Source organism: Amphiura filiformis, chromosome 11 (assembly GCF_039555335.1).
Source record: "Amphiura filiformis chromosome 11, Afil_fr2py, whole genome shotgun sequence".
Taxonomy (NCBI): domain Eukaryota; kingdom Metazoa; phylum Echinodermata; class Ophiuroidea; order Amphilepidida; family Amphiuridae; genus Amphiura; species Amphiura filiformis.
Genome location: NC_092638.1, coordinates 13,565,052 through 13,577,663, shown reverse-complemented (window position 1 = coordinate 13,577,663; position 12,612 = coordinate 13,565,052). Strand labels below are relative to the sequence as shown.

Genomic DNA, 12,612 nt, shown 5'->3' with positions numbered 1-12,612 from the left:
GATAGGAATGAAGGAAAAAGGTTTGGAGGACAATTTCTATAGTTATTTTTTTATACTATTTAAACATATAAAACGTACTGATGATAATGTCATATATATAACTTTGTAGCTTGTCATATCTTTAATGATGTACAAAATACAGGAAAATCCAGAAAAAGTCCAGATGATAAAGCTAGCCATTAGGTCTATGAAACCATGTCTCCAACTTCAAAAACCATAATGACCATCCATCCACCACCAATGTGCCGTAATGTTGGCAGAACTTGTTCTGAGATATACATGGTCCATTTGAACCTTTCAATGAACAATAGAAAACAAAGCATTTCTCAACCTATTATTGATTTTACTACCTTCCTATAAATAAGCAATATGACATGTAATATATCACTGTAAAGCTTATTATGAGGAGAATTCTCTTGTGCAGTATCTCAGAAAGTGAAAATGATGACTTTACAACTCATTTGTGGTGGACGGTCACCTATGTGTTTTTCCCAGCAACTTGATGGGCTCGATGGTTGAATCAATTAAAACACTTTAAAGTCATGGATACTGGATAACATTGTAGTGACAATACTATAATGTGGTAGCATTTTCCTGTAAATTTCCACTGAAAGATAAGTTCAAAGTCTTCTACCAATGGTCTTAGATTCAAGAGTACAAACCTAGTCTTTTCAGCAGAAAATTGCAGCTAAAAACAGAAAATGCACAATTTATCGCAAATGCAAATATCCACCCACAATGTTGGAGAATAAAAAGTACAGTCCGACATTTCCGTGGATCATGTTCATTGCAGCCAGAGGCGTCCGACATTTCTGTGGATCATGTTCATTGCAGCCAGAGGCGTAGCAAGCAGATGGACAGGGTGGACAAAGTGCAAGGGTTCAGGGCCCCAGGCAAAAGTGAAAATGAAATAAGGCTGATAAAGGAGATGTTAAAAGGGCCAGCATTGCTCTTTGTCCATGGGCCCCCGAGGCTCTTGCTACGCACCTGCTGCGTTTCTGTTCTCCACTCTAATTTTTTTCTCTATACTGCAAATTTTGGTTCTCTGCGGCAGGTTTCTACCGAAATGATTAGGTTTGTTTGAGGCTTTATTCCTCTTTTCAATCTAACATTGCTTCTGATTGGTCAATTTCATGATATTTTCATTTAAATCACTAATCAGAATGAAGCTTTGCAAAAAATTCACCCCAAATTTTCTTTTTGGCCAATCAGCAGGTAATCCTCATGGGGTTAACGATGGCAAAATGCATGCAAACCACTGGAATATATATAAACTACTCTAAAACTATCACAATCTAATACGTTGAACAATTTGTACTTGTTGATCTGTTTTTCAATAATCTGTTATCAACGGTAACACAAATTTACATTTCCACGATTTATCTCCATTCACAAAAGTGAGTATTTTGTTACAGATCATTGATACACAATTGACCTTTTCGGTAAATCACATAAACCTTTGTGAGTACACCTGAGATGTTGTCATTTGACGTCACGCCAACTTGCGATGCACAGTAATGATGTTCGCTAAATAATGTGCACATCGACCAGACGCATACTGACATCAGATGACGTCACCTCAGGTGTACTCGCAAAGGCTTAAAAGGTCAATTGCAGTAAACTCACCAACAAGTTTTCTAACTTACACTTTGTAGACATGTACCCATTAGCAACACTTAGAAACAAATAAATACTGAACAGTGGCGTATGACATGTATGAGGGCTTTTTGAAGGGGGTGTGGTACCGGGTCTTCATGGATTCCACCACAGATCCTCCTCCACTGACTGAATTTTTCTTTCAAAAGTTTTATTTTTTCATTATTAACTACTTTTAACTAAAGAATAATAGCCCCGTAATTTTTTCATTCGATTAGATGCATTTCCACAGAATTTTCCAGCATTTCCCCCAACTGGATCATTCCCAATTGAATGATAAAAAAAGTGTGGCCCCTTTGTGTACGCCACTGATACAGAATGGTCACATCAATGATATAATTTAGCAAAATAAATTCTTGTGCATACTATTTACAAAATATAAAATACATAATTCATTTTCTTCACAAATGGAATAATTACAACAAGATCTTCATAATATAACAATGTACAAGGCTAGCATGAAAGTTCATCTGTGTTGGTAGACATCATAATTTATGATTTTAAACTTTTGATCTCAACACAAGATTAGACATACCTCAAATTTTCGGTCGTAACTTCGACCTTCATCGGCAGACTGGCAACCCAAGTTTGGGATCAATGACCTTTTGGACACTTGACCCCAACACTTGGTCTTTCCGACACCAACACTTATAAGAACTTGGGAAAAAGAGATCCAACAAATAAATTTAAGAAGGAACTTATATCTGTACTTTTTGATATTGAGAAAGAAGGTGGTATTAATCGTGTAGAGTACAGGCAGTTGTATCCCACCACTGAAACTTCGCCAAAATTCTACGGTTTACCCAAAATCCATAAGAAGGACATTCCTCTGAGACCCATTGTCAGTAGCACCGGGTCGATCACTTACAACTGTGCAAAATTACTTGCTGACATTTTGTCACCTTTAGTTGGCAAATCAATCCATCACGTTGCCAATTCGCAGGTTTTTGCTGATCTAATCAAGAACGAGAGAGTTGAAGAGGATGAGGAACTAAGATCATACGACGTCACAGCTCTTTTTACATCAGTGCCAGTTGACAAAGCGCTAAAGATTATCTTAGCTCGATTGGAACTTGACGACACACTTAGCGAGAGAACCCGCTTGTCTGCGATTCAAATTTCCAACCTTCTTGAAGTGTGTATTAAGTGTACTTATTTTGTTTACAATGGAACTTTCTACCAGCAAATCCACGGAGCCGCAATGGGTTCACCCGTTTCTCCGATTGTATGCAATCTGTACATGGAACATTTAGAGCAGGAGGCCATAAAATCAGCGCCCCACCCCCGTTGTGGTGGTATCGTAACGTGGATGACACGCACACAAAGCTTAAGAAACAGTACGCGGAGGAGTTCACTAATCATCTGAATTCCATTGACCCGGACATAAAGTTCACCACAGAAGGAGAAGAGGATAGAGCGCTCGCGTTCCTGGATACACACACGGTTATCCAAGCGGATGGTAGCCTGAGGATCAAGATCTATCGCAAACCAACGCACACAGATCAATATCTCAATTTCGAATCAAATCATCCAGTTCAACATAAATTAGGTGTCATCCAGACCCTACATCACAGGGCAGACAGCATCATCACTGACCAAGAGGAGAAATTACACGTCAATAAAGCATTGGAGAAGTGTACATTTTGTAACTATCCCAAATGGGCTTTTGATCGTGCAAACAAGCCTAAGAAAGCGAGATCTGACAATAACAAGGACAATGCAAACGTAGAGACTAAAGGGCAAATAGTGCTACCTTATATTAAGGGAACATCTGAGGCCCTCAGAAGAACTTTCAGTAACTACGGTGTCAGGGTTTGTTTCAAACCTACTCAAACCCTTAGACAGTTACTTGTGTCACCAAAAGACAAGACTGAAAAAGAGGACATAGCGGGACCAGTGTATTTTATCCCTTGTCAGGGAAAAACACTTAAAGGCCAGTGCTCGGAATCATATATTGGCGAAACAGAACGATCCTTGAAAGCCAGATTCCTGGAGCACCGTCGTCCAAGTTCCAGCTCGTCAGAAGTCTCCAAACACATCCACATCGAATCCCCGGGGCACCAAGTCGACTTGGAGCAAGTTAAGATCCTCGACCGGGAACCTAAGTATTTCGAAAGGGGTGTCAAGGAGGCTATCTACATTAGAGTCAACCAACCTTCACTTAACCGTGACGGGGGCCGATACCAGCTACCAAGAGTCTACGACCAAGTGTTGGGGTCAAGTGTCCAAAAGGTCATTGATCCCAAACTTGGGTTGCCAGTCTCCCGATGAAGGTCGAAGTTACGACCGAAAATTTGAGATATGTGTTGAGATCAAAAGTTTAAAATCATAAATTATGTACAAGGCTGCTTGCATAACAATACATGATGCAGCAAGATAAATTTCTTTTGAATAAAACCAAATATTTACTCACTATTGACGGTTTCGCCTATCATGGTCAATAGGCATCATCAGAATGATGTTGGTATAACCTTACTTCCGGTAAGACGTATCCCGACTGTAGAGGGTGTATTTACAGTCAGGAGAGGATCATATATGTGACTTAGGTAATGGGCCCCTCGTCTCTGTTCATGACGTTGGGTCCTCGTCTCCTGATCCATATTGATTCCTTAACAAATCTGGCATTTGCATCACACTCCTTGCTAAGGATTTTTGCATTGTCCCAATAGAGGTTATCCGTGTTCTATAAGCTGCATATCCTATCAGCCACTGCTATACCTTGTTTAGGACTTTCAAAAGAATTACCTACATGTGCAACCATGACTGTTTCAAAATAGCCCGCCAAAGTCACGCAGGTAACTCAGAGGTCGTGCATTGAATTGGTTTGAATGAGGAATACTACGGGAACCAGCACCTTTTGTTAGAAGTCACACATGAGTAAAGTGGATAACCTCTATTGATAACATGGTTTTGTTGTACTGCATGGTCTGTTATGGCTGACTTAGATTGTTCATTCTCCAATTGTTTTTGGTTTTGTTCAAAAGAAATTTACCTTACTGTATAGCTACAAACCCGATGAATCTATTTAATAATACATGATGCATGTCAAATACATGCATATGCCTCTCAGAAAAACAGGCATCTTTGAGTATACATATATCTACAGGAAAATTAAGTAATTCTTGGCCAAGCTGGAACATGCGTGTTGCGTCCATGTAGCGTGCTAAGCGTGTACGCAATGTAAGGCGTGTGTATGCTTTCTACTGTACCACGCTATCTTCACATGTGTTTATCGCGGAGCCACTAGCGTTCATAATGTTTGAGCTTGGCCAAGAAGTATTTAATTACCTCTACATATAGTGTTTATGAGTGAGATGGTTTTGACATATAATCAAGGTAAAAGTTGGACTGTTCACTAAATAAAACTAGAATTATGCGGTTCGTAATTAAGGTGGCCCCCACACAAAAGGTATGTAAATAACAAAGGTTTGTAAATACAAATAATATGCAATATGCAAATAAGCTCATTACTATTCAGAAATATGCACATAACATGACACAAAACTATGCAGCACATCAGGCCACCATATACTATCACAATGCCAAGTTTGAAGTTGATCGGTTATTGCGTTGGAGCTGCACGGTGGATTAATGAATTTGCTTTCACCCCGGACAGCCAAACACACAGGCAGACAGACACACAGACACCCCGGCAGGCAGGCAACCATTTGATGATAACATAAGCCCCACATATGTGTGGGGCCAAAATAACAAATTACACACTGACATTCCGATTTGCATTTTGTCTTTTTCTGTTATCAAAGTGTGTTTCAGTGTCATGGGACTTCATTTACTCAGAAGTGCAAGTGTCTGAACATTACTGAATTACACTCATCCGATTTACAATATTAATGCTGCCAATCTTGAGATTTGGTTAAATGAGGAGTTAAAAAGTGACGGTTATGAATTTGGTTAGAACATTTGCATCAGTTATATGTCAGGCATTGTGAAAATTCTAACAATTTTGCTTTGGACCTGTGAATATTCCTCGGGCGCAGTCCCAAAGGCAAAATGTTTAGATAACAATGTTTCAAATAACTACACGGTTTAGATTGGGGAAATAAGTAAACTATATTTCATCCGCACTGGCTATGGGCCTATCACCCACAAGTTCAAGGAGATACGCTTGTAGCCAGTACCTCAGGAATAGTTTGCAGTATATAGTATCTTTTGAACTATACTCCTGCGATGGGGATTATTAATTGTAATGTTGCAATGCACATATACAAATATGAGTAAAATGGTATTACGTTAACAGCCCACAGTGACTTGACCAGTTTGGCTTGCCATAGAATGTAGGTGTAACCTACCACCCTGTTAGTAATGTCCAATAGTAATTTGACCCGCTTGGCTTGCTATAGGAGGTAGTGCTACCACCCTGTTGTTATGTCCAATGGTAATTCAACATCTTGGAGGGAGTAGAAAGATATATCACTGTTTGTGTCCACCACAGCCCAAAGTAATTTGACCGGTTTGGCTTGCCGTAGAAGATACGATTGGGTAGCAAGGTCTGGGACAGGATCTTTAACACTGCAAGTATAAACACACAAAGACAGAAGTCATGTTAACAAGATTGACTACTTGATTTTGATTAAAACTTTTGATCCAAACACAAGAAATTAATTCCTACCTCAGAATTTTCAGATGGTACTCCATCTTTCATCAGTGAATGAGTGACCGTATCAGGTCGTGATCTTTTTTACCTTTGACCTGATAACAGACTTGAAGGTTGGCTTTGATGTGAACTGCTTCTTTGACTCCACGTTGGAACCACCTGCTGTCCCTGTCAAGTATGTGAACGAAGTGTCCATGCAGGAGACTCAATGCGAATGTGGTTCGAGACCTCAGATGCTATACTACTAGGCCTCCTATATAAGTTCAAACGTTTAGGAGTCTCTGAGTCTGTTATCTGGTCAAAACGATCACAACCTGATACAGTCACTCACTCGCTGATGAAAAATGGAGTACCATCAGAAAATTCCGAGGTAGGAATTAATTATTTGTGTTGGGATCAAAATTTTAAATCAAAATCATGATTTATACCAACACAGATGAACTTTCATGAAGATTGACTACTGATAGATCATTAAGCTTCATAGTAATAGTTTATAACAGATACACAAAGATAGAAATTTGTTCATTTACATGCACTTTTGCTGGCAGCCATAGTAGAGACTTTCAAATTTTGAACCTTGCTGTTCTACACTACCTGTTTCTTATTATGTCCACCATCGTCAAGGTACAATGTACTAGGCTGGTATTGTGCAATACCAGTTGAGTACTGTATCAGTGTAGTGCCAGTGAAATACCACTGCTGGTAGGTCCTGTGCAGTAACAGCATTGGTACTGTGTAGGTACTCTGTGTGCACCAGTCAGGTACTTTGGCAATGGTGTACCTGTGCATGCAGCTGCAATAGGAATCACATAGTGTACTTGTTGACAATGTACCCAAGTCAAAACTTGTCAAATTAAGCTTTCCACCACTATGCATGAATCCCCAGCATTACAAATGTAGAGATCACAGTTGTATAAACTGTATTTGAATAATGAGGGCAAATAATATATTTATCGTTTACTTTTATACTATATAAGCAGAGAGGGCGGCCTATCTGCTGTGTCCTAGCAGGACTATAATAAAGGAGAGAAAAAATCAGAACCGTTCGGATTTGAACCAGCGCGTACTCACGCTTACATGTCGTCGAGGTCACCCCACATGCCACAACATCTTATTGGGGATCAGCCGGCGAATTAAACAATGATTTTATTCTCTCGGAAATATCTCATGGCTATGTAAATTAATTATATAAACAGAGAAGGTGGCTTATCTGCTGTATCCTTGCAGGATATCAGTCAATATGAGACATTTCCGATATAATAAAATCATATCTTGTTTAATTTGTCGGCTGACCCACCATGAGCCGTTGTGGCGTGTGGGGGTGAACTCAAAGACATGTAATCATGAGTGCGCGCTGGTTGGAATCTGAACAATTCTGATTTCCTCTCTCCTTTATTATAGTGCCAGTTTGCTTGAGCTTCATTTGTTTACTTTTATACCACATACCTAGACACAACAACTTTGAATCCTGGATGTCCTGGTTTAGACTTTTTGTAGCCACAGTCTGGTTGGTAGACATCAAACGCAATTCTACAGTCTTCTGATGCCGAGCTGGAATAGGGCCACCTAAACATATCATAATAAAATTAAACGAGGATGTCAATGTCTGTTATGTTTTAAGTTAGCACTAACCATGAAAAATCTTACAAGGAAAACCAATGCGCAAGCATGCATCTGACATGGTGCCATGAAGCAATCACCCTAAGTCATATATGCATGGAATCCATGTTCCATTATTGGGGGTACTAAGTGACTTCTTTGTTCATCTTCTGTCATTTTTTGTTCCTTCATTGCCTTATGATAGCAAAATACCATGGGCAGGTTATAACTCCAAGGCCATGGCTGGATGTTTGGGTGATGGGCCTCAATGCGAGATAGAAAACACAATGTGTTACAATCAGACCACAATCTGAAGAGAACACAGCCATGCGTCAACTAAAATATGCTCAAAATAGGCCAAATTTTGCTATATAAAACCTGTCGAGCTCCTAAGCCAACCCTGCCTTCTTTGTACATTACAATAAGATTGAGCTTTGAAAATTAGATTGACAAAACCAACATCACTGGATGTTAAACTGGTATTTAGAGAATTCTGTTAGTCACCCAGAATATATACATACCTGACATGTTGAGATGTGAGGTTGGCACTCTGTATGATCTGTAATTTATGCAGTATATAACCTGTGTGAACAAACAAACAAATAAAATTAAGACAGCCCAAATTTTAACAATGATTCCAATGTATTGTCAGTACAGGTGAACATAAATCTAGTCTCTATTCCATATTCTCAAAGATTCCCCCAACTGTATACATGTAGTGGGCATTTTTGATTTCCCATTTTGCAAGGCTATATATAATTCCAGATATTTATTCAAAAGTACCTGACAATATTTTTGACCCATAAGATTGAATGTGTAAATCTTTGAAACAATGGATGAATATACAGCACATCTGATCTGTACACCTAAAATCCCTCAAAATTTAATGTCCAGATGTCAATCTCACCTAAAGGGAAAAAAATATCCCTTAAAGGTGGGTGGTCATATATTTTTGTGTTGTGTTTTGTACCTCAAATTGAAGCTTGCACTAAAATAATCCAATTCCCAAGTTTTGAGGTAAATTGCATTAGCCGTTTTGATATTATAAGTAAAAAACATGTTTCAAAACAGCCCATGCATAGAACAGTGTGTGTGATATACCACAATTTGGGATTAAGCTATCACTTTTTCGTTCATAACATCTAAATGGAATATATTTTGGGCCTAAAAATTTCACCGGGATTATGAGAAAAATATGAGATTTCTTCAGACACCAAAATCTCCATTTTGATAGAAAAAATGGGAGGGTGGGGGGAGTTGATGAGGCTGTCCATTAGGTCACCCATCTTTAAATCCAGTGCTGTGTCTAGGACATTTTGAAAATTAGCAGTTGGGCCTATAATAGCGGAAGATGGACTTGCACCATACAGTTACATTGCTTAAAGGTGCAGGAACTTCCTCACACCAGCCAGCATATTGTTTAATGGTAAATCTAGGCGATTCTTATGGCGTTTGGGTTCATCATGTTTTTGTTGCCACTAATGATGGATGGGAAGGATTGGATTACAATTAACAGGTTAAATGCTCTTACTTGTTGAGACAGCATCACTTGGTCTAACCAGGGGCTGTACCTCTCCTCGCCATAGGTGGGTAACAGGGGATTGAATTACATCAGTTAAACCTGCAATATAGAAACACAAATAATTTATATGTAAATTAATTAAAGAAATGAAAGAAGAACAGGATAAATAAAAAATATATGCAAATTAATTATTAAAGAAAATAAAGAAAACAACAGGATTGCTTGGCAAGTTATTAACCTTCCCTTCAGGTAATCCCATTTCAAATTCACACTCCCTGTGTGGGAGATTAAGACAATCTACTTTTTTAGTTCCCCGAAAGAATCCTAGAGAGGGGATTCACAAAGCATATGTGTATGGAATCTATGGAATCCAACTTCTCTTCCTTTAGTTCTTTCTTTACACAATAAGACCTACCTTTCAATTGGTCAACATTAGTACTCAGCCTCTTGTACTCTCCCCAGTTTGCTGCAGCAGGCTTTGCTGGAAACAGTCGACGTACATTTTCAATGTTTTCAGAGCCAATAGTAGGCACCTGTGATGGTTTCTGTTCATCGCTGACTTCTTGATTTTCCATGTTCAGCATCATTGAGGTCGATTCCATGAGTTCTGTTGATGTCTTTAACAACTGATTTACCTAAAATGAAAACAAAAGGTAATTATACATTCTAAATTTAAACCTCTCTATCTCTATCTAAAATAGAAAAGACAATGACGATGATGATGACAATTTTTGATTGTACTATTTTTAGATGGTACAGACCTCCTCCCTATTTAGCACATTTTATAATTTTGTCTATTCAATAACTAAATTAAGCGAAGAATAAAACACAGAAAATGGAAATGCGAAGAAATGGAAATTCACACCAGTTCAATCATATCCAAGCAAGCCATGCATTATAATCTGGCCGTTTTAATACATATATATACAATATGTGGTGTGATCAAACTATACTAAAATGCAGAAAACCTTTTACGAGCGCGTATTGTAAGGATACATCGCGTATGTACTGCGTTGTACGCACTTGTCTCTGATTGGCTGCTAAGGTGATATCTTGTTGCTGAGTGGAAATTTATGAATGAACTGTGCGCCGTACGCGTTGTTAGCGCCGAATTTGCAACATCACGGTAGTCGCGCTCGTAAAAGGTTTGCTGCATTTTAGTATAACAGTCTGAAGAAGGGCATATTCAATTTTCAGTTTTCTACATGATTGTTTTAAGTAATTTGCAAAGTATTTGCAGAAAACCCCATTGAAATAGAACACTTGGCGATGGTGTATCCAAAGATATGAACAGTTGAAGTGTTTCTGAGAAAGTTTTTCCTTTGTTTGTCTATATCTGGAAATCAATATTTTTGACTTCCGACTGATTTTGTTAGTGATCACATCACATATGAAAAACATATAAACCATGCCAGCAGATTAAACAAGATAACAATGCAATACAAAAGTATACAGCATAGGAGCTGCTCACACTATATTCCCCTAGATCAGCTTACATGTTTTATAGTGATTGTGCTCAGGTGTTTTCAATGACTTAATGTTTTGTGTGCGGGCCATAATAGGTCTCAATATGAAAGTCCAAGTTTTCTCAAAATATCAAGAGCTATATCTCAAGAACCACTGAAGCAATACTGTGCTTGTTTGTACACACTTTAATGCATTTTCAAGCTGATTCCAAATATAGACATTCAAATTGACAATTCCGAAATGTTTGAATTTGTAAAGAAAATTTGGAACTTATCATCTGCAGTCGACACCCACACGATTAATAGTATACACCGTGCACCCATCCAGTCAGACAGGTAATTAATCACTTCACTTCAGCTAACAGGGAAAGAACCCCAGACCTCTCGCTTGTCCGGCGAGCAAGTCCCCACACAGGCAGGTATATCCGGAGCTTTTACTCTGGTATATCTGCCTATGCATTATGTTTCCATATGTAAATTCATGTTTAAATGTGCTAGTGTGCGATGCGTTATTCTTCTTTCCCCTGTATATTGATATATTAAGAATTACAATTAAGCATCATTAATTTGATCTTGTGCGCTAGTTTGTAATGTTTGAATGTTTCCATGTTCCAGTGTATGATGCATAAGCCTCTTCCTCTGTTCACTTCAGCTGAATTTAAAAGTGATCACTTGCAATTGGCAGTTTCATCTTGCAATTCATCACTTTTGTTTTAATTTGACCAAGGACAAAAAGGCATTGAAATTAAAACTAATTGCTGAAATGACATCTGTGAATATAGAATTTGAAAGACAGAAAAAGAAAATTAATACAGGTATCACATTCAGAAATATCACTGATACCAAACAATTTGTCATATTTGACAAATGTGAAGGCCGTGCAAGTCTAACTACTTATATAAAATTGTACTATTTATATAATTGTAATTTTTATATAACTGTTTTGTACCTCGTCCATTGGAGACACCATTACTTACTTTGTATTTATAAAAACAAAGTTCATCCCACAATGAGGAGATTTTCTCAAAATCACACATGTGGAAAATAATTTCAGGGAATTTGTCACAGAAACAACAACTGGGAGGCTCAGTTCTCTGATACAAAACATTTTGTCAAATTTGACAAATGTGAAAGCTGTGCTACTTATATAAACTTGTACTATTTATATAATTGTTTTTTTTATATAACTGTTTTGTACCTCGTCCATTAGAAACAACATTATCTACTTCATATAAAAACAAAGTTAATCGCACAATGAGGAGAATTCTCACAATCACACAACATGTGGTAAATAGTTTCAGAGAATTTGTCACAGAAACAAAAACTGGGAGGCTCAGCTCTGTGAATTTTATAAAGAAAGTAATTTGTACAGTCATATATAATACTGAGAACACTTTGCAATGGTGCAATGATTGTCGATCAATCATTTAGATGCTCTAAAACAGGATATATGTATATCATGGGTGTGAATTTTGCTTTTCTGTAAGTGATCATGTATAAATTCAACTTTATACACCCTATGCATGCAACCTGGTTACAAGGGACACAAAAATGCACAGGCAATTATTATTAGCCTCATCAACCCTAAAAATATATGCCAACCCATTAAGTTTCTAACAATTTCAGGATTTGTTTTTTTCCTCCACCCAACTCCAACTGCAAATCTTCTAACACAAAAGCAACATTTCTTTTAGTATTTGTCTGATATTCAACCCGTAAATATGAATATTTGAGTAATTGTTTGCTATTTTCTA

The 12,612-nt window shown here is 37.9% G+C and overlaps 2 protein-coding genes across 2 annotated transcripts in view; one reads left to right on the top strand and one right to left on the bottom strand.

Moving 5' to 3' along the window:
* The first annotated feature begins 2,883 nt into the window (after nucleotides 1–2,883).
* Nucleotides 2,884–5,470, top strand: LOC140163493 (uncharacterized). Its single transcript, XM_072186807.1, has 2 exons — nucleotides 2,884–3,877; nucleotides 5,421–5,470. Exons 1-2 carry the CDS (start codon nucleotides 2,884–2,886, stop codon nucleotides 5,468–5,470), a joined length of 1,044 nt encoding a protein of 347 aa, XP_072042908.1.
* Nucleotides 5,471–5,521: 51 nt separating this feature from the next.
* LOC140164375 (uncharacterized) overlaps nucleotides 5,522–12,612 on the bottom strand; it is a 29,930-nt gene continuing 22,839 nt past the window's right edge. Inside the window, 5 exon segments of the mRNA XM_072187652.1 lie at nucleotides 5,522–6,186; nucleotides 7,718–7,837; nucleotides 8,392–8,452; nucleotides 9,402–9,491; nucleotides 9,808–10,027. Of these exon segments, the coding sequence (XP_072043753.1) occupies nucleotides 6,027–6,186; nucleotides 7,718–7,837; nucleotides 8,392–8,452; nucleotides 9,402–9,491; nucleotides 9,808–10,027 (651 nt within the window). The 3' untranslated portion in view covers nucleotides 5,522–6,026.

What these genes read in the sequence shown, in the direction of transcription:
- LOC140163493 (XM_072186807.1), top strand. Translation starts at nt 2,884, where the DNA reads ATGCAATCTGTACATGGAACATTTAGAGCAGGAGGCCATAAAATCAGC. An exon ending in CGACCAAGTGTTGGGGTCAA is followed by an intron (nt 3,878 to 5,420) that starts GTGTCCAAAAGG and finishes CTGTTATCAAAG; the next exon opens with TGTGTTTCAGTGTCATGGGA.